At 41.5% G+C, this 24,823-nt stretch overlaps 1 protein-coding gene across 3 annotated transcripts; it reads right to left on the bottom strand.

Moving 5' to 3' along the window:
• Window positions 1-916: 916 nt before the first annotated feature.
• tbl2.S (transducin (beta)-like 2 S homeolog) lies at window positions 917-22,747 on the bottom strand. 3 transcript variants are annotated; one of them, XM_018248813.2, is made up of 7 exons: window positions 22,530-22,747; window positions 19,060-19,187; window positions 16,281-16,465; window positions 12,839-12,987; window positions 10,790-10,916; window positions 3,284-3,436; window positions 917-1,604 (listed from the first exon to the last, which is right to left on the bottom strand). In XM_018248813.2, exons 1-7 carry the CDS (start codon window positions 22,639-22,641, stop codon window positions 1,148-1,150), a joined length of 1,311 nt encoding a protein of 436 aa, XP_018104302.1. In that variant the 5' UTR covers window positions 22,642-22,747; the 3' UTR covers window positions 917-1,147. The 3 variants fall into 3 exon arrangements, with proteins under 3 accessions (XP_018104302.1, XP_041439270.1, XP_041439271.1); XM_041583336.1 differs by lacking the exon at window positions 22,530-22,747 and adding an exon at window positions 22,301-22,393; XM_041583337.1 differs by lacking the exons at window positions 19,060-19,187; window positions 22,530-22,747 and adding an exon at window positions 13,850-13,995 and having other exon boundaries at window positions 16,281-16,423.
• Between the last annotated feature and the right edge of the window lie 2,076 nt (window positions 22,748-24,823).

Below are 24,823 nucleotides of genomic sequence, written 5' to 3'. Positions count from 1 at the left end.
CAGGTAATGTAACAGCATTGTGCAAATACTTTATGGCAAAGTTATAAGTAGATTTCAAAGGCAATATTATGATAGATGTAAAAAAAGAGTTTAAAGGGATACTGTCATGGGAAAAAAAAATGTTTTCAAAATGAATCAGTTAATAGTGCTGCTCCAGCAGAATTCTGCACTGAAATCCATGTCTCAAAAGAGCAAACAGATTTTTTTATATTCAATTTTGAAATCTGACATGGGGCTAGACATATTGTCAATTTCCCAGCTGCCCCCAGTCATGTGACTTGTGCCTGCACTTTAGGAGAGAAATGCTTTCTGGCAGGCTGCTGTTTTTCCTTCTCAATGTAACTGAATGTGTCTCAGTGGGACATGGGTTTTTACTATTGAGTGTTGTTCTTAGATCTACCAGGCAGCTGTTATCTTGTGTTAGGGAGCTGCTATCTGGTTACCTTCCCATTGTTCTGTTGTTTGGCTGCTGGGGGGAAAAAGGGAGGGGGTGATATCACTCCAACTTGCAGTACAGCAGTAAAGAGTGATTGAAGTTTATCAGAGCACAAGTCACATGACCAGGGGCAGCTGGGAAATTGACAATATGTCTAGCCCCATGTCAGATTTCAAAATTGAATACAAAAAAATCTGTTTTCTCTTTTGAGAAATGGATTTCAGTGCAGAATTCTGCTGGAGCAGCACTATTAACTGATTCACTTTGAAAAAAAAATTTTTTCCCCATGACAGTATCCATTTAATTTCTGGTGTCAGTATTTCTTTAAAGGACAAGAAAACTGTTGATCACTAATCACCTAATAATCACTGTAGCCCCTGAGGTTCTATTAAGCAACATACGTCTTGTCCCTGAATTTTTGACTCTGATACACATGCGAGGCAGCAGCAAGGGGTCCCTGGGAGAAGACAGTAGTGCTCATTACAGTAGTTAGTAATTATATTTATTGGGGGGGGACCTAAGAAATCCAGCGTTGAAACCTTTCCAAGCCATTTAACTTCTGCTTCAGTCACATTTGGAATATATATGGGGATGCCCAAGGAATATGATTAGGAGAAAGAAACACTTGATTAGGAACTGCACACACTGAATTCCACAGGAAATTTAATTTATGCAGAATATGTTTTAAAAAAAAAAGATGTTAAAGGTCCATCAGTTCCTGTTCTTGCACACGGCATCCAGGGCACTCTGTGCATCATTGATCTGTTTTTGTAGCCTGTCTTTTGTGCCTTTATTGGTGGCTTTCTTAAGCATGTCCTTCATATCAGCGATGGCCGCTCTGTACCCAGCAGTATTGTGGAATACACGTACAGCACGATCTCCAGCTGAGACCAGGAATCTGTTGTTGATGTCAAAAAGGAGGTCCGTAATGACATCCCCATGCACTGAATGGAACTCTTCCTCAACTGCCCCCGTTAGTGTGCTGAACACTGTGATATCAGAAATGCTGGAAATGGCAAGAACACGGGCATCTGGGGAGAGAGCAATACGACAGGGATCGCTTACGGAGATCTTCCCAGTGTACAGCAGGTACGGGTCTTGCTGCTTTTTGTATTCAACATCTGTATCCCACAGCTTCCATGTTCCATCCTTAGACACAGTAGCCATCCTGTGCAGAAAATAAATTATTCAAATGTATTATTCATACCACTGCAACATTGTACACCAGGGACACAAAGGAAAACTATACCCCCCAAACAGTGTAGGTCTTTATAAAAAGATATTGCATAAAAAAGCTCATGTGTAAAACCCTGCTTCATGTAAATAAACCATTTTCATAATAATATACTTTTTTAGTAGTATGTGCCATTGGGTAATCCTAAATCGAAAATTGCCATTTTAAAAAATAAGGGTCACCCCCCTGGGATCGTACGATTCACTGTGCACACAAACAAACCAAACATGTTAGGTCACATGAGCCAATGAGTTGTGTCTTTTGCTTCCACACTTCTTCCTGTTACAGTTAGGGCAAGGCCAGATGTGGCGTTTTTACGTTGCGTTTTTAAAAAAGCTTGGTCGGCATAAACGCCACTGAAACCACATGCTATCATGAACATTCGTTTTACAGCACATAGGTTTCATTTCCCAACATGCACTTCTTATTGTTCTCGTTCCCCATAATTCCGCTGGTTAGAAATAGTAAAGCTACTTAAAAAAAGAAAAGCTATTTAAATGCAAAATGGAGCAAGAATGAACGTCAATACGCAACATAATTAAGTCACCGGCCTAATACACCGTAAAAACGCATATGTGTCATTTATCTCGCAAGAATTTGGACGCCATATTTAAATTACGCTGCGTATTTACGTAAAGTATGGTTTCAAACGTGCATATACCATAGAGTATACTAATTTGGTAGTTTTGCTGTTTCTGCTAAAAAAACGACAATACTGGCGTCCCGATGGAAGATTTCGTATGCAAGCGCCCTGTGAGAATTGCCATAGTATGTTTTCCATTAGTTTCAATGGTAGTGCAGTTTAGTATTTACGCCGAGCTTTTCTAATAATGCAACGTAAAAATGCTTTGCTCTTAGAGTTGCAGTATTTCTGGTCAGGTGATCTCTGACGCAGCACACAGACCATCACTAAATGGTTTTGCCTCCAATAAGGATTAATTATATCTTAGTTGGGATCAAGTACAAGCGACTGTTTTATTATTACACAGAAAAAGGAAATCATTTTTAAAAATGTGGATTATTTGATTATAATGCAGTCTATGGGAGACGGCCTTTCCGTAATTTGGAACTTTCCGGATAAAGGGGTTCCGGATAATGGATCCCATACCTGTACTAGTAAGATCTTGTGCAGATACAAGCTGAAAGAGAGAAGTGTGAACTTTGTTCTTGCATTTGGCTGCATTTATAAATATGGTGACTTCCTTTTATTAAAGCGATACGGACACGTTTCTATAAAAATCATAGGAAAGTGTCAGTATCAAGTAAATGCTGCACCCGGAATAGTTCACCTCAAAGCCGCCCCCAGCCCCTGCAAACCTCCGACACTGCTAAATGATCTTCCATAGGCTGATTAAGAATGAAAACAGGACTTTAGCCTATGGAAGGATTGCTCCGCCCCCAGCCCAGCGTCACTGAAGCAACGTGGAAGACCCGTTAATAGTGTCAGCGGGTCGGCTGCACACAGGTTCGCGGAGCTGCTCTGAGGGGAACTATTCCGGGTGCAGCATTTACTTGATACTGACACTTTCCTATGATTTTTATACGAACGTGTCAATATCGATTTAATTCAACAGAAATACAAAAGAAAGAGGACCCACTTTAAACCCACTTACCTGCGAGAGTCATTGGAGAAAGCAAATCCGTATACACCAGCAGAGTGTCCCTTCAGATCAAATGCTCTGGACACCTCACGGAATTCTCCTTGCTTTCCAAAGCACACCTCCCAAACTTTCACATCAGGGGTAAAACCACAGCTTGCCACAAATCTGTTAAGATGCAATAGGAAAAAAAAAACATTTAATCATAGAAATAATCATAAAAAGGTATTTCTCTGTATTGTTCTAATTAGCAGGGAAACATTGTCAAACTAATGCAGTTAGCCTTTTTGTCACCATTACATGACAAATTCATGCCCCTGAATCATGTCACCAAAAGCAATATGGGACACCCTGCATAATAAGCTTATAATACACTTGTAAATTATATAATGAATAATGCACCCCTACCGTAATTTATAAAGATATTACAAGTCACCGAGGAGTTACGTGACCTACAGGTCACGTAACTCCGAGGCGACTACAAATATCTTTATAAATTTCAGTAGGGGTGCATTATTCATAGGGATGCACTAAATCCACTATTTAGGATTCGGCTGAACCCCTGAATCCTTTGCGAAAGATTCGGCCGAATGCTGAACCCTAATTTGCATATGCAAATTAGGGGTGGGAAGGGGAGAACATTTTTTACTTCCTTGTTTTGTGACTGTGATGGGGTGAATTTAGTTTTTTATTGTTTGTTAATGCTAATTTGTTTTGCTGGCCAGTAATCTGTGTAAATAGCTATGTGTATAATTTATGTAAATACTTTGGGTGTTATTTAGCTTTGGTTAACAAACTGAGGCCTGCTTAGTTTGAAGCATGTGACTCAGCTGTGTTCAGAGTATATGTAAATGGTGCTAAAACAATTGTATATTGAAAGCTGTTTTTGCTGTATGTTAATACACAAGTGTGCATGGAAAGCTTTACTTTTATATATAAATGAAATTTATTGTACAAAGCACTTACCTACAGCTCTCAGAGAAGCCACTTCCTAAAGGGGTGGTCAGCCTCTCAGAATGAATATTTATAGGATAGATGCTGATCATATGGTGTCAGAAGTGGGATAATATTAAAGTGCCGCATAAGGCAATGCCAGGGTACAGATGTGGAAAAGACAAGCCTGGAGAGAATCTCCAAAAATTACCCAGAAGTCACAGCAGGGTGCAAAAGTGAGCACAAGATCACAGCAAGGAGTAAAACTAATAGGCGAGTGGAAGAAACCTGCAAGGAAAGCGAGAATGTCCAAGCGGGACGATGATGCTTCTTCCAGAGGCCCTTCACATGATTCTCCTGAAGGAAAAGAGGAAATTCCAAGTGAAGCAGAACTCCTTTCTGGTGCCATGGGAATTGCTACTGCTGAGCGTACAGTGAAACCAAAGGCACATATCTTAAAGGCTTCTACAGAAAAGGAAGAGCAGCCTACAATGCCAGAGACTATTGCATCTTTACCACCTTCAGGTTTAGATGAACTTCTGAAATGGATGGTTCTGAAACAAATAGAATCAGATCAGAAGCACAAGGTGGAGGAGCAAAGATGGAGGCAAGATGAGGCTAAAAGGCGAGAAGAGGAGCAAAGGAGATTTCAACAAGAGGCACGGGAGCACCGTGAGGAAATGCTCAAGCTACAACAGATGCAGCACAAGCAGCTTGCTGAAATACTGCAATCCTGGAAAGCACAAAGTCCTAATTCTACAAGTCTTAAAGATCTCCGCCTGACTAAATTGACTGCAGATGATGATATTGAATCCTATATCACCATGTTTGAAAGAGTTGCTCAAACGTGCGTTTGGCCCAAAGAACAGTGGGTGATACGTCTTGCTCCGTATTTAACTGGCAAAGCACAGAAAGCATACAGCAGTTTAAATGCCAGAGATGCTCAGAATTATGACTGTGTGAAAGATGCCATATTTCGTCGATATGAGCTAAATGCTGAAACTTTCAGACAAAGATTTCGGACATACAAGTACAACAACTCTGAAGGTCCTCGTGAGGCATATGCCCAGCTTTATGAACTGTTGTTAAAATGGATTCAACCAGAAAAAAAAACTGGTGAGGAAATCCTTGAAATTATTGCACTGGAGCAATTGGTTGAAATTCTGCCTGAGAAAGCAAAGTTATGGGTACAGGAGCATCGTCCTGAAACAAGCTCAAAGGCAATTGCTCTAGCGGAGGACTTTTTGCTCGCTAGAAGGGATGCAGAGCAAAGAAATACTGTACGATACAAACCCTTTCCGCAAAAAGAACCACAGCCCAGAGTAAATCCTCAAGACCGTGGAAATGTAAAATGCCACAGCTGTGGAAAACTTGGACATATTGCCAGATTTTGTCATAAAGTACAAAACAAAAGTAACCCTACTAATGTTGTTGGAGACAATGGTGGTTTCCTGGTTGAAGCACATGTAAATGGCCAGAAAGTGCAAGCCCTATTGGATAGTGGAAGTCCCCAGACACTGCTTAAAGCTGGTGTATTAAGAAATCTTAATATTTTAGGAAACACCACGATAACCTGTGTCCATGGTGACAAGAAAAAACATGCTTTGGCCAAAATACAAGTTAAAGTTGGATCAACTGTCCACAGACTGATTATTGGACTGGTCCCCAAGTTGCCTTACCATTTGATTATTGGGAGAGACTTTCCTAATTTTCTAAGTTTGTTGCCACAACAGAGGACAGAGTCTCCTATGGTAGCAGTAACTACGAGGGCACAAGCAAAGCAAGCTGTTGCCAGTGAGGAAACCTGGAATAAACTTTTCCCCTTTTCTTCAGATTTGTTTGAAGGACAAGGTAAGCCTGGTAAGACCAAAAGGGAAAAGAGACTTTTAAAGGCTCAGTGGAAAGCAGAACACAATGAGCCCAAAAGAGACTTTCTTGCTACAGTCAATTGGGACATTGATATTGAAAAGGCTCAGAGAAAAGACAGCAGTTTGTTGCCATTATTTAGAAAGGTTGTAAGTAATTCTGAAATATCTGATGAACAGCCTTGCTATGTTTTGCAAAATTGTATCCTTATAAGGGTAAGACAAAACAAAAAATTGGGGGTAATACAAGAACAAGTAGTGGTTCCCAAAATGTTTAGGGAGGAAATAATTCGTTTGGCCCATGAAACACCGTGGTCTGGTCATATGGGTAGAGAGAAAACCCTGAATAGGATCTTATACAGATTTTTTTGGCCAGGTATTCATCAGCAAGTAGCTGAATACTGCAGTTCTTGTCCTGTATGCCAGAAAACTGCACCTGTTAAGCCAAGTGACAAAGCTCCCTTGATCCCAATACCAGTTGTGGGGAAAGTATTTGAAAGGGTAGCAATGGATATAGTTGGCCCTTTAGAAAAAAGTAGTAAGGGTAATCAGTACATACTTGTTGTTTGTGATTATGCAACAAGATACCCCGAGGCCATACCACTAAGAAACATTACAGCAAAATCTGTGGCAGATGCCCTAATTAAAATATTCAGCTTTCTTGGTATTCCCCGAGAAATCTTAACTGATCAGGGAACAAATTTTACCTCAAGTCTTTTAAAAGAGCTGTATGCACTACTTGGAGTAAAAGCACTAAGAACTGCTCCTTATCATCCCCAAACTGATGGTTTAGTAGAGAGGATGAACCAAACCTTAAAGCGTATGCTTAAAAAGTTTGTGGAGGATGATCCAAAACACTGGGATAGATGGTTACCCTATCTTCTTTTTGCCTATAGAGAGGTACCGCAAGCCTCTACTGGTTATTCACCTTTTGAATTACTTTATGGAAGACAACCTAGGGGTATCCTTGATGTAATTCATGAAAACTGGGTAAGTGATGAACATAGTCCTCAGAGTGTCATTGACTACATTGATTGTATGAGACAGAAATTGTGCAAAATGTCAGAAATGGCACAGCAAAATTTAGCTGATGCTCAGTCCAATCAAAGTACCTGGTATAACAAACGTTCAAGGGAACAAACATTTAAATCTGGTGAAAAAGTCCTACTTTTACTTCCCAGTCAGCAGAATAAACTAATGGCTCGTTGGCAGGGTCCCTTTCAGATTTTGAGACAAGTGGGTCCTGTAGATTATGAAATTCAGATTCCGGGTAGAAGGAACAAAAAGATTTATCATGTAAATCTCCTAAGAAAGTGGAAGGAGAGGAAAGAAAATACTTCTTTGATGGTGTTGCAGGAATGTTCACCTGATATGGCTGAAGAAGCATATCAGAGACTGGACAGAGAAAGTTCTGAAGCCTGTAAGATTAATATATCTTCTGTGCTAACTTTAGATCAACAAACAGAACTGGGCAAGTTATTAGACAAGTACAATTGTATTTTTGTGACAACACCAGGTAGAACTAATCTTATTGAGCATGTCATTGATACAGGTGATGCAAAACCTATTCGTCAGCAACCCTATAGGATGCCTGAAAAATACAAACAAATTATAAAGCAAGAAGTAATGCAGATGTTAGAGTTTGGTGTAATTGAACCTTCTGTAAGTAATTGGTGTTCACCAGTAGTACTGGTTCCAAAAAAAGACAGTTCTATTCGTTTTTGTGTTGATTTCAGGAAAATCAATCTCATATCTAAATTTGACTCATACCCAATGCCACGCATTGATGAGTTAATTGACCAGCTGGGTGGAGCTAAATTTATCTCTACCATTGACCTGTCAAAGGGTTATTGGCAAATACCCTTAGATCCAGAGTCTCGAGAGAAAACAGCATTTGCAACTAGCCAGGGACTCTTTCAGTTTGTAACCATGCCATTTGGTCTCCATGGGGCGCCTGCTACTTTTCAGCGCCTTATGGACCGCATCCTAAGAGGGCATGATTCATACTGTTCTGCTTATTTAGATGATGTGGTGATATTTAGCCCAGATTGGCAAAGTCATCTGCGACATCTAGATACTGTTGTGTCTCTTATAAAATCTGCTGGTCTTACAATTAACCCGAAAAAGTGTGCTCTAGGTTTTACAGAAACTAGATATTTAGGTTATATTCTAGGAAATGGCAAGGTAAAAGCTGACAAAAGCAAAATTAAAGCCATTGCTGAGATTCTTCCACCAAAAACAAAGAAAGAGGTACGTTCTTTCCTAGGTTTGGTTGGATATTATCGGAGATTCCTGCCAAATTTCTCTGAAATTGCTGCTCCATTGACTGATCCCACTTCTGACACCATATGTCACTGGGCGCATGTAAGTACAGTAGCCAGGCAGATCTTCAGTGTTAAGCCTTTGTGAGAGGTTGTTCTGGAGCTCAGGAATGTGTGTTTGCAGGGTTACTGCTGACCTCCTGCTGGTGAAAAGTGCATACTGCAGCTTTTGCACATTGTTTTCTTCATTTGCATGAAAAATAAAGCACAAACTTTCCACTGAAGATCTGCCTGGCTACTGTACTTACATGCGCCCAGTGACAGTGACAAAAAGTCATGTAATTTCCCTCCCCGACCCTAATCTGCATATGCAAATTAGGATTCGGATTGGTTTGGCCAGGCACAAGGATTCGGCCGAATCCTGCTGAAAAAGGCCGAATCCAAAACCGAATCGTGCATCCCTAATTATTCATTATAATCTACACATAATCTATGCACACTTCAGTTTATTTCCGTTCCATTCCCTTATGCTTTACACAGTCCCTCTGTACCTGTGTTGTAGCTGCATTTTAGTCCTCCTTTGATAAGAGTGACTGTGACATGCATATCTGCTATATTTCTGCAGGCTGTTGCAGTGGAGGAAAGGGAAAAGATATACAGAGGGTGGAAAGTGCACGGGCACAGAAGAATTAAGGGTTAAAGCAGCCGTGTGAGCAATACAGACAGGAGATTACTGGTGAATGTGGGAGTTGGAGAGGCAGAGGGACTTGGGCCGGCAGGACAGAGTGAGGGAGACACGTTGTTGACTGGAGATTTATAGATGGAGGTGGGGAGCGACCGGTGGAACAAAACCAGAGTGAAGGAAGGTGGGAGGGAGGGACAGAGGGAGCGTGACGTGACGGGAGATAGAGGGGGGGAGTGGAAGAGGGAGAGAGATTGAGGAGTGAGACCAGAGATGCAGTGGGGGGTTGAAAGAGGGAGAGAGACTCTGCCGGTGTAACCGGAGATTAAAAGGGGGGGGGGCGGAAGAGGGAGAGAGACACAGAGGGAGCCTGACAGGAAATGGAGGGGGGAGCGGAAGAAAAAGACTCTGAGGGAGCATCGGCAGAGGGCGCAAGACCTGGGAGGCAGTTAGAGAGAAGGTTAGACAGCCGGAGTGAAGAAGGAGGAGCGACCATTTGAAATAAGGAAGCAGGGGGGGGAAGTGAGATGCGAGGCTGGAGGAGAAGCTTCAGGGAGAGCACGGCAGTAACAATTGCAGTAAGATATAAACGGTGCGTTCTGATGCAAGAACACGCTGTTTATAAGGATATCATTTACAGTCTGGCCCATAGGGAATTAGCTGGTCTGTAGATTATATCCTTATAAACGGAGAGTACTGATGTCATCAGTTATAAACGGTGAGTTCTGATGTCATTTCTGTCACATGACTCACTGAATCTTGTGTATTATAATAAATAAAGTACTTAGACGTAACCTGCGTCCACGACCTGTATAAAAGCACTCGGCCTTCATGGAACCCCTCGGTGACTTACAATATCTTTATATTTTACAAGAGGGGGCACTTTATTCACTAAATAATACACAAAAGCCATGAATATCTTGTAAATGATATGCTTATAAACGGTGACTAGTGATGTCATCAGTTATAAACGGTGAGTGGTCATTTTTGTCACATGACTCCTAAAACTTGTGTATTATAATAAAGTACCCCCAGTCGCAAAATATGAGGATATTAGAAGTTACCTGGGAGTTCCATGACCTGTATGAAAACACTCGGCCTTGTATTTTTATATGGCCATGAAACTCCTCGGTGATTTATAATATCCTTATATTTTACAGGGGGTACTTTATTTACTATATTTAGACATATTATTATTATTATTATTATTATTATTACAGAAAGTTATATAACCATAACTATACTTATTACTATGAGAGGAAGCTGCCATGGTTCTTTCCTGCAGAAGAGAAGGAAATCTCATTTTTTATATCAAATGAATGTGTATTCTGGCCAAATTGGGCTAAACTTATTATGTATTATCCAGGCCAATGATTTGATCCTAATAAGGGCTTATGTATACTCATCAAGAGAGGACCACATCAATGTGCTGCTCCTTGCCAGACGGTATTTTCCAATTGGCCAGATTTCAGTTAGACAAGCCGGGCCTTGCGCAGACTAACAAACTAACAGGAGGGGCCAAGTTGCCCCATGTGTGGCCAACTTAATGCTTGTGGCTACAGAAATAAATAAATGGTAGTAGAGTAAATAATACTAGTGGCATTAAGCATTTCTACATGTCTCATGGAGCTATGGAATTAGCCTACACATTTAAATATAACCCAGTACAAATTAAAATCAAAATTCTTCACCAATATAACCCATAGAAGCATTTACACAATTTTACCAGTTAAGCAGCACCTTTATCTTAAAGAGGACAAAAGAGGACTATGGTTCTCACCTGCCACAAGGAGAGACAGCAGCATATGCGTTATTCATCTGGTTGGTATTGATGGATGCCAGTACCTCACCCTTTAAATCCCAAATTAAAATAGTGGTGTCGCTTGAGGCGGTCATGATAAACTTCCCTGTAATGAAATGTAAAGAACACTACAGTCGCACTAAGACTAATACATAATTGCTATCAGTAATATATATTATGCATAAAGCATCTTCCAATGTGAATATGTATTAAAGCAAATTATTACATTAAAGGGTGGTTCACCTTTAAATTCACTTTTAGTATGTTATAGAATGGTAACAATTTTTCAATTCAATTGGCTTTCAGTATGAATTCTTATATTTTTTTTATGATTTGCCTTCTTCTTCTGACTCTTTCCAACTTTCAAATGGGGTCACTGACCTCCATCTAAAAAACAAATGCTCTGTAAGGCTACAAATGTATTGTTATTGCTACTTTTTATTACTCATCTTTCTATTCAGCCCCTCTTCTATTCATATTCCAGTCTCTTATACAAAGCAATGCATGGTTGCTAGGGGAATTCAGACCCTAGCAACCAGATTGCTGACATTGCAAACAGGAGAGCTGCTGAATAAAAAGCTAAATAACTGAAAAACCACAAATAATAAAAAATTAAAACCAAATGCAAACAGTCTCAGAATATCCCTCTCTACATCATTCTAAACGTTAATTTAAAGGTATTAACCCTATTAATTCTCAATAAGGACATATATTGAATTAGGGACTTAAACAAAGGAAATGTAATGCAGTGGTATTGGTTTATAGTCACAAAGAGGGAGAGCTTGTGAGATACAGATTCTTTCAGTAGAATAGTGCTCATCATATACTATCCCCTTTTTTAAAGGGGATCTCCACCCAAAAACTTTTTCATGACTTTTTAACTTAAAGGTGTTGTTCACTTTTGAGTTGACTTTTAATATGCCGTAGATAGTGATATTTTATTTCAAGACAATTTGCAACTGGTTTTCATTTTTTGTGTTTTTTTTTATTTTTTTTTTTTATTATTTAGCTTTTTATTCAGTAGCCGTTTTGGTGCTATGGCCCAAACTGACCTAGCAACCATGCATTGATTTGAATAAGAGATTAGAATATGAATGAGAGTGGGACTGAAAGGTAATAACAATAAATGTGTAGTCTTACACCATTTGAAAGCTGAAGAGGATCAGAAGAAAAAGGCTGATAACTAAAAAACTATAAATAATAATGAAAACCAATTGAAAAGTTGCTTTGAATTAGCCACTCTATAATATACTGAAAGTTAACTTTTGGGGTCTGGCCACACAGGCAGATTCGGTGAGATTAGTCACCAGACGACAAATCTTTTTTTTTTTTGCGGCGACTAATCTCCCCCTGATCTGCCTTCCGCCGGCTAAAATGTAAATCGCCTGGGGGCAGCACACGAAAGCTTCATTTTCCAAAGTCGCCCACAATTGCCTCACGAGGAAACTTTTGGCGACTGCAGAAAGCGAAGCATTCCGTGTGCCTGCCCCCAGGTGATTTACATTTTAGCCGGCAGATCGGGGGGAGATTAGTCGCCGCAAAGAAAAAAAGATTTGTCGCCTGGCAACTAATCTCACCGAATCTGCCTGTGTGGCCAGACCCTAAAATGAACCAACACTTTTTTAAGAGGTTGTCTGGTGCTCTGACAAAATGTTTTTCATCAGCTGAGAATGCCTGTGGTTGGGGGACTTTACACATTGCAGACTAATCTCCCCGTCTGCCACCACCCTAAAAGGGGTTATAAGGAATAATTATCTGCTGGGGGGAAAGATAAAGGAGAAATTGCATAAATTAACAAAAGAGTATTCAGTTATATACCAAAAACATGCTATGGACATCTGGTATGATACAATTACAGTGTCTAAAAAATGATATAAAGGGCAGATTAGATGTAAAAACAAGGAATGTTTTAAAAGATACAGCACGTTGGATCTCCTGCTTTTAAGTTAACAATGACTCTTTAGCTATATAATGTAATCAAGGTTAGAAAACCATAGGTAAACAGCAGATGTACTTGAAGTTTCCTACCTGTTTCAGCTATTCCAATGTTTATAATCGGGGCCTTATGCCGCTTGGCAAAGTCTTCGGAGGTTGCTGAAAAGGTGAAGCCATCTTCCTTCTTGGTCATTTTAAAGACCCGAATGGTCTCTCCATTAGCCAAGAAAACTATAAATGCCCTGCAAGAAAAGAAATATAGGAATATTTCACATTACATACACATCAGTCATGATTAAACTATAAAGAGATATGCACACTTTAAATATGAATTGTTCTCTCTAACCATATGTTTAGCAGACAAGAATTTGGCACCAAGTATTTAAAGGGGACCCCTCACCCAAAAGAATTCTTCCAAATCCTATTTTATCACACTAGTCAAACAAAATGTACTTTAATTACACTGTATAAATTATTAGAATCTTGTTTTCATCAGTCTGGGAATTCATAATTATAACAAGCAGGCAGGAGTCATTTTGTGGACACTGTTATTAAGACAAGTCTTGTATCATCTCAGAATCTTGTTTGTGCACCAGAATGGGGGACCTGATGTCCATCCCCATGTCCTGGTTACACAATTAAATGGTGAAGAGAATGGGGGACCTGATGTCCATCCCCATGTCCTGGTTACACAATTAAATGGTAAAGAGAATGGGGGACCTGATGTCCATCCCCAAGTCCTGGTTACACAATTAAATGGTGAAGAGAACGGGGGGAATGTGGGGAGAGCAGTGACATGTAGGAAGTGCTGAATGGAAAGTGAAAGTAATTGCCCATGGCATAGAGGAGGGGCAGGCAATATTTGATTGACAGCTGAGATTTTTAAATGAGTTTACAACAGCTATGAATGCTTTAATAAAAAAAAAAAGAATTTGGATTTCATGTTTAATTTGAAAAGGACTTATTATACTGATTTTTATGTCTGGGTGACAGGTCATCTTTAATGAAGAGTATTTACAGTACACCAACTGAGCATGTCATAAATGGCTGTCTGCAAACAATAATTCTGAAATTGAAATATTCCAGCTAATTGAAGACACACACCAAATAAAACAACAAGTCTCCGTTTCCTGAATGGTTTTCAGCCACCGGGAGAGACAGACTGCCCTTCTGGTACCTCGGCCCTGTGATTGGTTGTAAGGAGCCAAGCCAAGGTGAGGAGTACTGCAGAAAGCTGCTTCCCCCAGCAGCTGAAAAGAAGAAAAAAAACATTTAATTGTAGATATCAGCCAATCAAGAAACAATAAAAACACTTTTTTAGTTACAGTTTCCTATGCTGCTCATAATGGACATAAAATACATGATTTGCGACCATGATAGCTCAATGTCATGGGACAGAGACTATATATTTTGATCTTCATGGAGAGGTGCTCTCTTAAATAGATCTCAATATATCAAATGTTTGGTTACAACTGAGAAAGAGCAGTGTTAGCCAACTACATGGGGGCAGATTCACTAAAGGACGAAGTAGCCGTCGGTAGTGAAAATTTGCCAGACATCCCATCTGCAGGGACATCGCCAATTTAACGACAGGTGCTAGCAAAATAGACCGTCGCTACTCCGCAAATTCACTAAAGTGCGAATTTTACAGAGTTTCGCCAGAATTTCCTTCGCCACCTTAGCCCTGCCGAACTGATTAGATGAAGATTTATCCTCCTCAATCTTATGTCAGTGACATCATATCCTGTATGCTGGAAACTCATAAAAGTTCTAAAAAACGCTGGTGTTCATTTTTAAAAGAAGGATTGACTTTAAAAGTCCTAATTATAAAAGATTTTTGTGTTTAAAATTTCTTTCCCAACCATTTGAGGGGCATGTTACATTTGTTTTAGGGTGGGCTCATGTCTAGGACATTAGAGGATCTCTTTTCTCTTTATTTTGCTTCCTTGGACATGTGTAATAATAAGTGGCCACTTCAAGCATTTGCACCAACATCTCTAATAAAGAAATATATATATATATGACCTATATGTACCTGCCCTATTCAAATTGACCTATGTGTAAGAGTACTAACAAAGTTTCGTTAGGCAGAAATGAACGCTAGCGAAAGTTAGCTATGAAATGCTCGCACTGACGAATTAACGCGTTTGGCTTCTAAAACGCAACTTCGCATTTTAGTGAATTAGTGTAGTGGTAATGAATTTGCACCTGGCAAAGTGGCGCAAAGTGTGGCGGAGCCTTCAGAGGCAAAGATTCACCCTTTAGTTAATTTGCCCCATGAAGGGTTACGGAGACCCCTTATGCCTTAAAGTCTGAGCAACATATATGGTTGAACCTCTGCTGTATTTAACAGTCTGGTAGAAGCCCAAATGCATTGACAGATTTATAGATTTGCTAAATCCAGTCTGCACAATAGAGGCTTGGAGCTATTTGTGATTACAGAACAAAATGTCCAGATTATTTCTGTAAATAATATTCTCTTATTCCTTCCAATGCGCAATAGCCGGGTCTAAAGGTGGCCATACAAGAAGAGATCCGCTCGTTTGGTGATGTCGCCAAGCGAGTGGATCTCTCCCCGATATGCCCACCTTGAGGTGGGCAATATCAGGCTGATCCGACCGTGGGCCCTAGGGCCCAACGATCGGATCCTAACCAATGGTAACGGGCGGTCGGATCGCATCAACGAACAGTTGCGGCTGCGATCCAATGGGATTTTTAGTCCCATCAGATCGAGATCTGGCCGACTTTCAGGCAGATCTCGATCGGGGAAGCCCGTCGGGGGGCCCTATACACGGGCCAATAAGCTGCCGACTCGGTCTGTCTGCAACTTTTATCGGACTGTGTATGGCCAAATGTCAGCAGTGCCATACAATTAAGAAGTATCGCTATTCATGGAGATACCCCAAAACACTACCACTTAAATAAGAAGCAATTTTTTTTCATCCAGAGATGTTATTTAACACTTGGATACTTGTCACCATTTAAATCTAGGGATGCACCAAATCCACTATTTTGGATTCGGCTGAACCCCCAAATCCTTTGTGAAAGATTCGGCCGAATACCGAACCGAATCCGGGGTGGAAAGGGGAAAAATGTTTTACTTCCTTGTTTTCTGACAAAAAGTCGTGTGATTTCCCTCCCTGCCCCTAATTTGCAAATGCAAATTAGGGTTTGTATTCGGTTCTGCCCAAATCCAAATCCTGCTGAAAAAGGCCAAATCGCGAACCCGAATCCTGGATTCGGTGCATCCCTATTTAAATCATAAGGCATCTATTTGCATGGGAGAATGTCTGGGCAACATTGCAAAGCTATTTTCTTTCTTATCTTTCTCCAATGTCTAAAAACAAAAAATTTTTTGAAGCAGATGTCCTGTTCTTGTGTGAGTGGTTGTTTATCGTCAAATATCATGCGTCTTCCAATATCTATTAGGTCAGTTTTAATGAGGCCTAATTTTCCCAGATATTTAGAGATGATTTTAGAACTGTAGCATATAATCACCATGTATTATACAAAGTGGAGTATTAATAGGCATTACCGACAGTCCGGGCTGAATCGAACATGTGTAGCATGGTCCAACTCTACATTAGCCCTCATGCTGCGATGTTCTCGATCTAGGAAATCCTTGGTGCTCCATATCCTCACTGTTCTGTCATCAGAGCAAGATGCAAGGTATTTACCGTTACTGCTGAAATCCAAGCATGTCACATTCCCACTGTGTGCCTGCAAGAGAAAATAGCTTGAATTAAAAATACACCAACTCAAATGGAGACCTTTATGGGGTTTTTTTTGAGACTTAAAACTCACATAATTGCTCATTAATATATAACCACGATTACATAAATTGGATCAGGCTTAATGACCTGGGGCTAGGAAGTCCGATAGAAGTCATCAGTAATTCAGATCTCGGAGTTAACTCCAACTGAATGTAAAGGGCAAGTCAACCCCAAAAGAAAAACTTGCCTAATAAAAGAAAACCTAATTCTAAGCAACTTTGCAATATACATTGATTACAAAGTTTCTATGGCTTTTAAGTTGTTTGTATATGTATTGCAATTGAAAGCAGTGTCTGTCCCTTTCTATTCTCTGCCCTGATGTCTAAGACTGTTGATACAATGTAAGACAAGGCAGCTGAATAACAGACCTGTGGAACCAAGACTGTTGCAACGTTGTTTAAAAAGTAACAACTGGGAGTTAAGCGAATGCTGCTTTCAATATCAATTGTTTTTTACAAATAACTTTAAAAGCACAGAAAATTGGTAATGAATGTATATTGGAAAATTGCTTAGAATTCTGTTTTCTTTTATTCGGCAAATTTTATTTTGGGGGTTGACTTGCCCTTTAAGCAAGGGGCTCCAAAAAAAGAAATGATGGTAGGTCAAAAAGTATCAAACTAGCCACCCTTAACATACAGTACATTGCTAGCTATACGAATAAAGCAAAAACAATTCCATGCCCCGAGCTCTCTTGTACTTTATTGCTCTTCATCAATTTCAAATTAAAAACTGATACGTTTACTCACAGCCAAAGTTACAGAGAAAAGGGTCCTATACTAGTATTTTTGTAAAAATAAACAAATAAATGAATAAAGGATGCCCTCTCGTGTTTATCATTCAACTACTGTTATTTGTACATTTGTTATGCAAAGAGATTTGTAAAACTTGTTTTTAGGATGCACCGAATCCACTATTTTGGATTCAGCTGAACCTCCGAATCCTTCACAAAAGATTTAGCGGAATACTAAACCGAATCCTAATTTGCATATATGGTTTGTGGCAAAAAGTCATGCAATTTTCCTCCCCGCCCCTTATTTGCATATACAAATTAGTATTCGGATCAGCCGGGCAAAAGGATTCGGCTGAAACAAATCCTGCTGAAAAATGCAGGATCCTGCCCGAATCCCGAATTTGGTGCATCCCTAGAGCTGCAACAATGGTGCACAGCTATTGTCAGGGCTGTCCAACTGGCCGCATGTGCCCCCCCACATAAAAAAAGACTGCCTGCTGTGATTCCTTACCTTGTGTAAGCTTTAAAAGGTAAATGGCCCATGCATTGTTTACACCTCAAATTTAGACTGTGAACTCCTGCATTGTTCACAACTGTAATTCTGCAGGAACTTGGATGAAGCAGCGCACACTCTCCTCACAGTTTGATAGTTTGAGCCCGGTGCACAGTGTAGAGGGCACGGCAACCCCCAGGAATACGTACTAGGCAAACAGAATCACTGGCACACGTGGCAATTCAGGTGCCGGGTTACCCCGTGCTCTTTATTGTGTCGTCCGCACATTAAAGAGCACGGGGTAACCCGGCACCTGAATTGCCACGTGTGCCAGTGATTCTGTTTGCCTAGCACAACTGTAATTCCCCTGCATTATTCACACATGTAACACCTCTATTGTTCACACCCCTAAAGCCTATTACTGTTTACATCTCAGACCCAGACTGAAAGTGCTCAAAATTTTCACCTGTTCACATCTCATGTGTCACTGTATGTAGCACAGTATGAACTGTTTATCTTAAGTCCTAATAGGTTTCCCTGTCTCCTGCTCTATTCTACCTTCTCTATGCTCCCTGTGTGTACCATACTCTGCCTGCCCTATGTTCGTTGTGTGTTTCATACTCTGCCTGTCCTATGCTCCCTGTGTGTGCCATACTCTACCTTCCCTATGCTCCGTGTGTGCCATACTCTGCCTGCCCTACTCTATACCCTGTGTGAAATGAGCCTGGTAGGGTTTGTTCTAGGGGTTTGTTAGCATTTGGAAATTGTTGTTAGGGGCCCTCCATTTTTTTGTAATTACCACCATTAATGTGGACATGGTCTTAAAATACTTGTGAACATTTGGGTGTGGTTTAAATGGGTGTGGTTTAAAAGGGGGAGTGGCCAACAATGGCTTCAATTATCGGCCCTCCACCACGTAGGGCAGAAAAATTCCGGCCTTTAGTACCACAGAAGTTGGACAGCACTGATGTAAGTAATTTCCCATCTCTTACTATCTAAGTCTAGGAGAAGTAGAGCAGGGCTTTTGCTTTGTTATTGGCGTACCACATATCTACTCTGTCTTATAAACCTATATTTCTATTTACCAAATCTTATGTAACAAAACCAAATGTATCACAATATAAACATGCCCTACACTGTTGAGCAATGTCCCTGGAGATAACAGCTTTCCTCAACAGTTTCTGCATGAGCAGATATAAGGAAAACAGTTTCAGTCCTGAAAGAGCTGAAGCTGCCGTATCTATCAAAAATGTCTGTGTTATACATGTGTCTGATTGTATTATTGCCCTTTAGTCTGTACTGCTAGTGAACAGGGTACCTTGAGAGAGGCTGCAAGGAGCGGGTGTGTGAAATTGTGTTGCTGAGTCTTTTCTTTGCGCAGCTTCTGCAGTTTGGGCTTCTTTGTAGGTAATTTCTCTTGTGCAGCTTCTCCATTTGCTTTTTCGGCTGAAAAACACAATGTAACCAAGTAAAACATAATGCATTGCACTCAATGTCATCCAAACGTCTGCCAATAAACTTGATTCTAAGCGAGATAACAGGACTGGACTGCAAACTGTCATAAGCCAATAACTACATGACTTATCAAAGGGCAACTAAAGCACTATATTTATATCTTTATCTCACCTCTCACTAGGTACAATCACACACACACACAGCAGCCATTCTCCTCCTGCTTCTCTGATAGGTCTTTACATAGTTTGATTTAAGCACCAGGATGCCGGTTATTCTCAAAAAGTTTTAAAGAGTTTTGTTGACAGCTTTCTGTTTTTAGATTGTAAGCCCTATCGATCAGGCCTTTTGTATTGGTTGCATTTTTGTATATCATCTACGTGTTCAATGTATATGTCGCTTATCCCACAATGGAGGATGTTGGCACCTTATAAAAACAAGTTATTAATAATAATACAGTAATGATGATGGATTTCCCATTAACTGTGACCCCTTTCCTTCAGTGTGAGGAGCTGGATTGAATTCAGACCTACTGGAAATGAACGCTACACAATCAGTAGGGTTGAAAACAACATGTAGAAGACTGGGTGGTGTTTATGTAAAGTTGCACAAGTTGTCATAGCACGAGGCCGCTAATAAATACCAAATACCCCCTGCCCTGTAGGTAGGAGCATATTCTTAGAATTAGGGATGCACCAAATCGAGGATTCAGCCTTTTTCAGCAGGATTCCGCTGAATCCTTGTGCCTGGCCAAACCGAATCCAAATCCCAATTTTCAAAGTTAGGGTGGGTAGGGAAATCACGTGACTTTTTGTCATAAAAAGAAGAATTTTTCCACTTTTTCCTTTCCTGCCCCTAATTTACATCCACAGGATTTGGATTCGGTTCGGTATTCGGCAAATCTTTCAAGAAGGATTCGTGAATTCAGCCAAATCTAGAGTTGCCACCGTTTCTGGAAAAAAATACCGGCCTTCCTATATATTTATCTTTTTCCCTATTAATAACATTGGGATCACTGACCTTCCTATATATTTATCTTTATTCCCTATTAATAACATTGGGACCAACCATCATTTTTACTGGCCAGGCCGATAAAACACCGGCCAGGTGGCAACCCTAACCGTATCCCAAATAGTGGATATGTGGCCTATGTCGGCACTATTAATATGTAATAATAATAATAAACACTGTGCATGCCTTACAGACAGGGGTCGATGAAATGAAGGGGAATCCCCGGATAATCTGTGGTCCCACCCGAGGGCTGGGAAGCCTGACAGACATAATATAGATCCAGTCCAGGGTTGCCAGGTCTAATTTTAAAAAACAGCCAAAATCAGCTACAAAACCAGCCCAAAACTGGTCAAGAGGCACTTCAAAAGGAGCCCAAAAATATCACAATATGTGCAGTGCAAAAAAAAGATATAAAAAAATGAATCTATGTGAAAATACACCTTTTTAAATTTTTCACTAACTTGCTAATATTTCCATGAAGTAAAATGGGACATATTCGCCTGTCACTAGGGGTGTAACTACAGAGGGGGGCCCAGGAGGTATAGGGGCCACATAAGGCCCTAATACACATACAATGTCAATACATATTGGTAAAACAGCTCAAACTCTAGACATTTTGGTGGCCAGCAGATTTTTGCCCCAAAATTGTCTGAAAGTGAGAAAAATCACCAGAAAACTTGAGAATGCTTAAGAGTGATGTGAGAGTGGGGTACAGAGCCCAAAATCTGGTAACTCCCAACTTCTACACAAGTCAGTGTATACTTGGCAGTTGGCAAATTGTTGAACAAAATCTACAAAGGGTTGCCACCTTTTCCTAAAATTTTTACCGGCTGGTGGGGGGTGGGAACAAAAGGGGGCGGGCTGTGACATAAAAGGGGGTGGGGGGGTGTAGTGCAGATCACCAGAAGGAGGACAAAACTTAAAGGACCAGTAACAGCAAAAAATGTCTAAAAAAGAAATCGTTAGTATGCTACGAATAAAAGACGCCAACACATATTAAACTTTAAAATTGCTTAATCTTTATTAAGAAATAACTAACCGAAACTCAGATTGCGCTCCTCTTCAGAGACAGTAACAATCCATTGTGCGGCACTCGATTTGTCCTCCCTGGCTATCTCCTATAAGGAAGTCAGGGAGGAGAAATGGAGCGCCATACGATGGATCAACCATCGCCTTTTCTGAAAAGGAGCGCAAGCAGAGTTTCGGTAAGTTATTTCTTACTTAGCTTAGCGACTTTAAGTTTTAATATGTGTTGGCATCTTTTTTTCGTAGCATATGAACGAATTTTAAAATTTTTTTGCTGTTACTGGTCCTTTAAGTTTCCAGGGGATTGGGGGCAGGCCAGGGGGTCTTGTTAAGGGTATTACAAATTTCCCGGCAGCTACATTGCCGGCAGGGTTGCCACCTGGCCGATATTTTACCGGTAGTAATGATGGTTCATCCCAATGTTATTAATAGGAAAAAATATAAATATATAGGAAGGCCGTTATTTTTTTCCAGAAAAGGTGGCAACCCTAATTGCCGTTAAATTCGTAATACCGCCCCCGGCAGGTGTTTTCCCGGCTGACAACCATATACATTACCCAACATGCATTGGCATACCTCCCAACATTTTGGAAGTAAAAAGAGGGACAAAAAGTTTTTTTGCACGTAGAACAGTGAAATGTTTTGACCACGCCCCTTCCTGTGGCCACACCCCCTAATTACCATGTTAATTTTACAAAATTTGGCAGGTTATGAAAGTTTGAAAATATTTCTCCTTATCTAAACTGTTTTTTGTGTCTCAAAATTGTTATAAAGTATCTTATTTGAACCTGTTCTGGGCTCGCTGCTAAAAGCCAATTAAGTGAGAAACTTTGTTTCTTTTTCTGGCTGTTCAGTGCAGAGAAAATAGGGACTTTCCAGTACAAATGAGGGACTGCGGGTTGAATCCTCAAAAGAGGGACTGTCCCTCCGAAAAAGGGACAGTTGGGAGGTATGCATTGGGAGGCGCAGGCTTGGCACATTAGGGCAACAAAAAAACTTTGGCCGGTTTCCAAAGGTCCAAAAAGTAACTCAAATCAGTAACGTAGCTACTTTATACATTGAAAACCCACCTGAGCTCTAAATTAGTAGCCCTATTTGGCTCGAAAACCACCAATCCTGATCCAGTCTATATCCCCCCCTCCTGCAAGAAGCCAATGGGATGCTGCGGGCGTGGCCCCAGGACTAAGCGTCCAATCTGCGCTACCCGAGACCATCCCCCGCCCACACAGCTCAGAGCTGCTCCATTCATTGACATTAGGCCCAATTAAAGTCCGCCCAGTAGGAATTCCTGCCTCTCACCGCTCAGGTCCTGTTCGTCTTCACTCCGGGTGCGCCTTCCCAGTAAAGCGAGAAGCAGGAGAAGTCCCCCCAGCAGCACCGACACCGCAACTACAGCCACTGTCGCCTCCATGTCCGACCAGCTCTGGGCTACGTCACACGTCACGGGAGCGCGCACGGCGCCACATCACACGCCGCAACAGGGACGAGCTTTGACCCCTGACCTTTGAAAACCTTTCTAACACAGTATAACCCCATGATTAGAGGCGACGTGTATCTCTTTCTGTCACCTGATTGTTACAAGGGGCGGGGAATAGCAGTGAGTGGGTGGGATCTGTGTCCAGAGACTGTGGCTCATTTATCAACACTAGGCAAATTTGCCCATGGGCAGTAACCCATGGCAACCAATCAGAATTGCTGCATTCATTGTACTGCTTGCAGCTGGCTTTAAAAAGCTAATCACTGATTGGTTGCTACAGGTAACTGCCCAGGGGCAAATTTGCCCAGTGTTGATAAATGAGCCCCAGTGCAGGTGTCTGTGAGGGGCAGAGTTACAGATACAGCGGCTGATTCCTTGGGTTGCCACCTGTCCTAGCCGGTCCTAGCCAGGTGTATTTTGCGGGCGCTACGAAAATTCACTAAAATCTGAAGTTGCTCTCAGGGGTAGCGTAAGGTTGCGAAGTTGCACTAGCGTTAATTCGCCAAGCAAATCGAAGTTACGCTAGCGATGCTTAATTTGCATACGGCGCCAAATTGAAGTTACAATGGAGGAATATGTAGCAGCACTACACAAGCCTGGGAAACCTTCAAAACAGCAAATAAAATGTTTATTTTGCCCTACACATGTGCCCACTGTATAGTTAAGTTGCCATGAAAAAATGTAGGGGGGAAGGAGGGGAGCCCCAAAAAATGTTTCGATCTTTTTCAGCCTATCACCCATAAAAAAAGAAAAAACACCAGCCTTTTTTGGGACTTTAACTTTTTTTGAAGCAATCCCTATCTACTCTATTGCACTTCGCCTGGTCTGAGGTGGTGAAGGAAGTCTGGCGTAAAAGGTAGCGTTCAGAATCATTCGCGCGTTAGTGAATTTGCGTAGTTACGTCCATTGCACAAATTCGCCAGGCGTAAGGGTGCGAAGTAACACTAGCGAATTTACGCAAGTGTCCGTTAGTGAATAGGCGAATTAACGAAAATGCGCTACTCTAGCGAATTAACGCTAGCGTTAGGCGCTTCGTCCTTTAATGAATTTTCCCCAGAATCTTCTGCCCCTCTCACGATGGGGCCCCACCCCCTTTTGCATCACGACGCACATGGGCCCGTCCCTTTTTACACCAAAGCCCTCCCATTTAGCCATGGCTCCGCCCCTTTTTACGTCACGCCGTTACCGCCCCATCACTGGCCGGTAAATTTTTTTTAAAAAAGGTGGCAACCCTACTCAGGCCCGATTTACCTTTCTTGCCCCCCCTTAGGCCCAGCTAATGTGCCACCCCCCAGGGGCGTTTCTGCCATGGCGGCAGCTCTCAAGAAGTTACCAGGGTCGGCAAAAAGCCGCTCCTGTAACTTTAAGAGCCGAATTTCCGGTTATTAAACCGGAAATTCGGCTTTTCTAGCGCAGAGAGTGATATTTCACACTCTGCGATAGCAATGCGCCCCCCCACCAGACCTCCCGTCGGCAATCCTAATGTAAGCCTGGGGGCGACATTGCGTGGATGCTTGAAACCCGTCTGCACCCCCGTATGCTCCCTGTGTGTATCATACTCTACCTGCCCTATGCTCCCTGTGTGTGTCATTCTCTGCCTGCTCTATGCTCCCTGTGTGTGCCATGCTTTGCCTGCCCTATGCTCCCTGTGTGTGTCATTCTCTGCCTGCCCTATGCTCCCTGTGTGTGTCATACTCTGCCTGCCCTATGCTCCCTGTGTGTGCCATACTCTGTCTGCCCTATGCTCCCTCTGTGTGCCATACTCTGCCTGCCCTATGCTCCCTGTGTGTGCCATACTCTGCCTGCCCTATGCTTTCTGTATGCACCATACTCTGTCTGCCCTATGCTCCCTGTGTGTGCCATACTCTGCCTGCCCTATGCTCCCTGTGTGTGTCATACTCTGCCTGCCCTATGCTCCCTGTGTGTGCCATACTCTGCCTGCCCTATGCTTTCTGTATGCACCATACTCTGTCTGCCCTATGCTCCCTGTGTGTGCCATACTCTGCCTGCCCTATGCTCCCTGTGTGTGCCATACTCTGCCTGCCCTATGCTCCCTGTGTGTGCCATACTTTGCCTGCCCTATGCTCCCTGTGTGTGCCATACTCTACCTGCCCTA

This window comes from Xenopus laevis, chromosome 2S (genome assembly GCF_017654675.1).
Source record: "Xenopus laevis strain J_2021 chromosome 2S, Xenopus_laevis_v10.1, whole genome shotgun sequence".
Classification (NCBI taxonomy): domain Eukaryota; kingdom Metazoa; phylum Chordata; class Amphibia; order Anura; family Pipidae; genus Xenopus; species Xenopus laevis.
Note: the sequence above shows the minus strand (reverse complement) of the source record. Positions and strands in the feature narration are given on the sequence as shown.

Excerpts from the sequence above, each read along its gene's own strand:
- tbl2.S (XM_018248813.2), bottom strand. The coding sequence starts at position 22,641 with ATGGAGGCGACAGTGGCTGTAGTTGCGGTGTCGGTGCTGCTGGGGGGA. Across the intron at positions 12,988-16,280 it reads CGATTCAGCCCGGACTGTCG|GGCATTTATAGTTTTCTTGG; the intron begins GTAATGCCTATT and ends CTTTTCTTGCAG. Across the intron at positions 1,605-3,283 it reads TTCTCCAATGACTCTCGCAG|GATGGCTACTGTGTCTAAGG; the intron begins GTAAGTGGGTTT and ends TTTTCTGCACAG.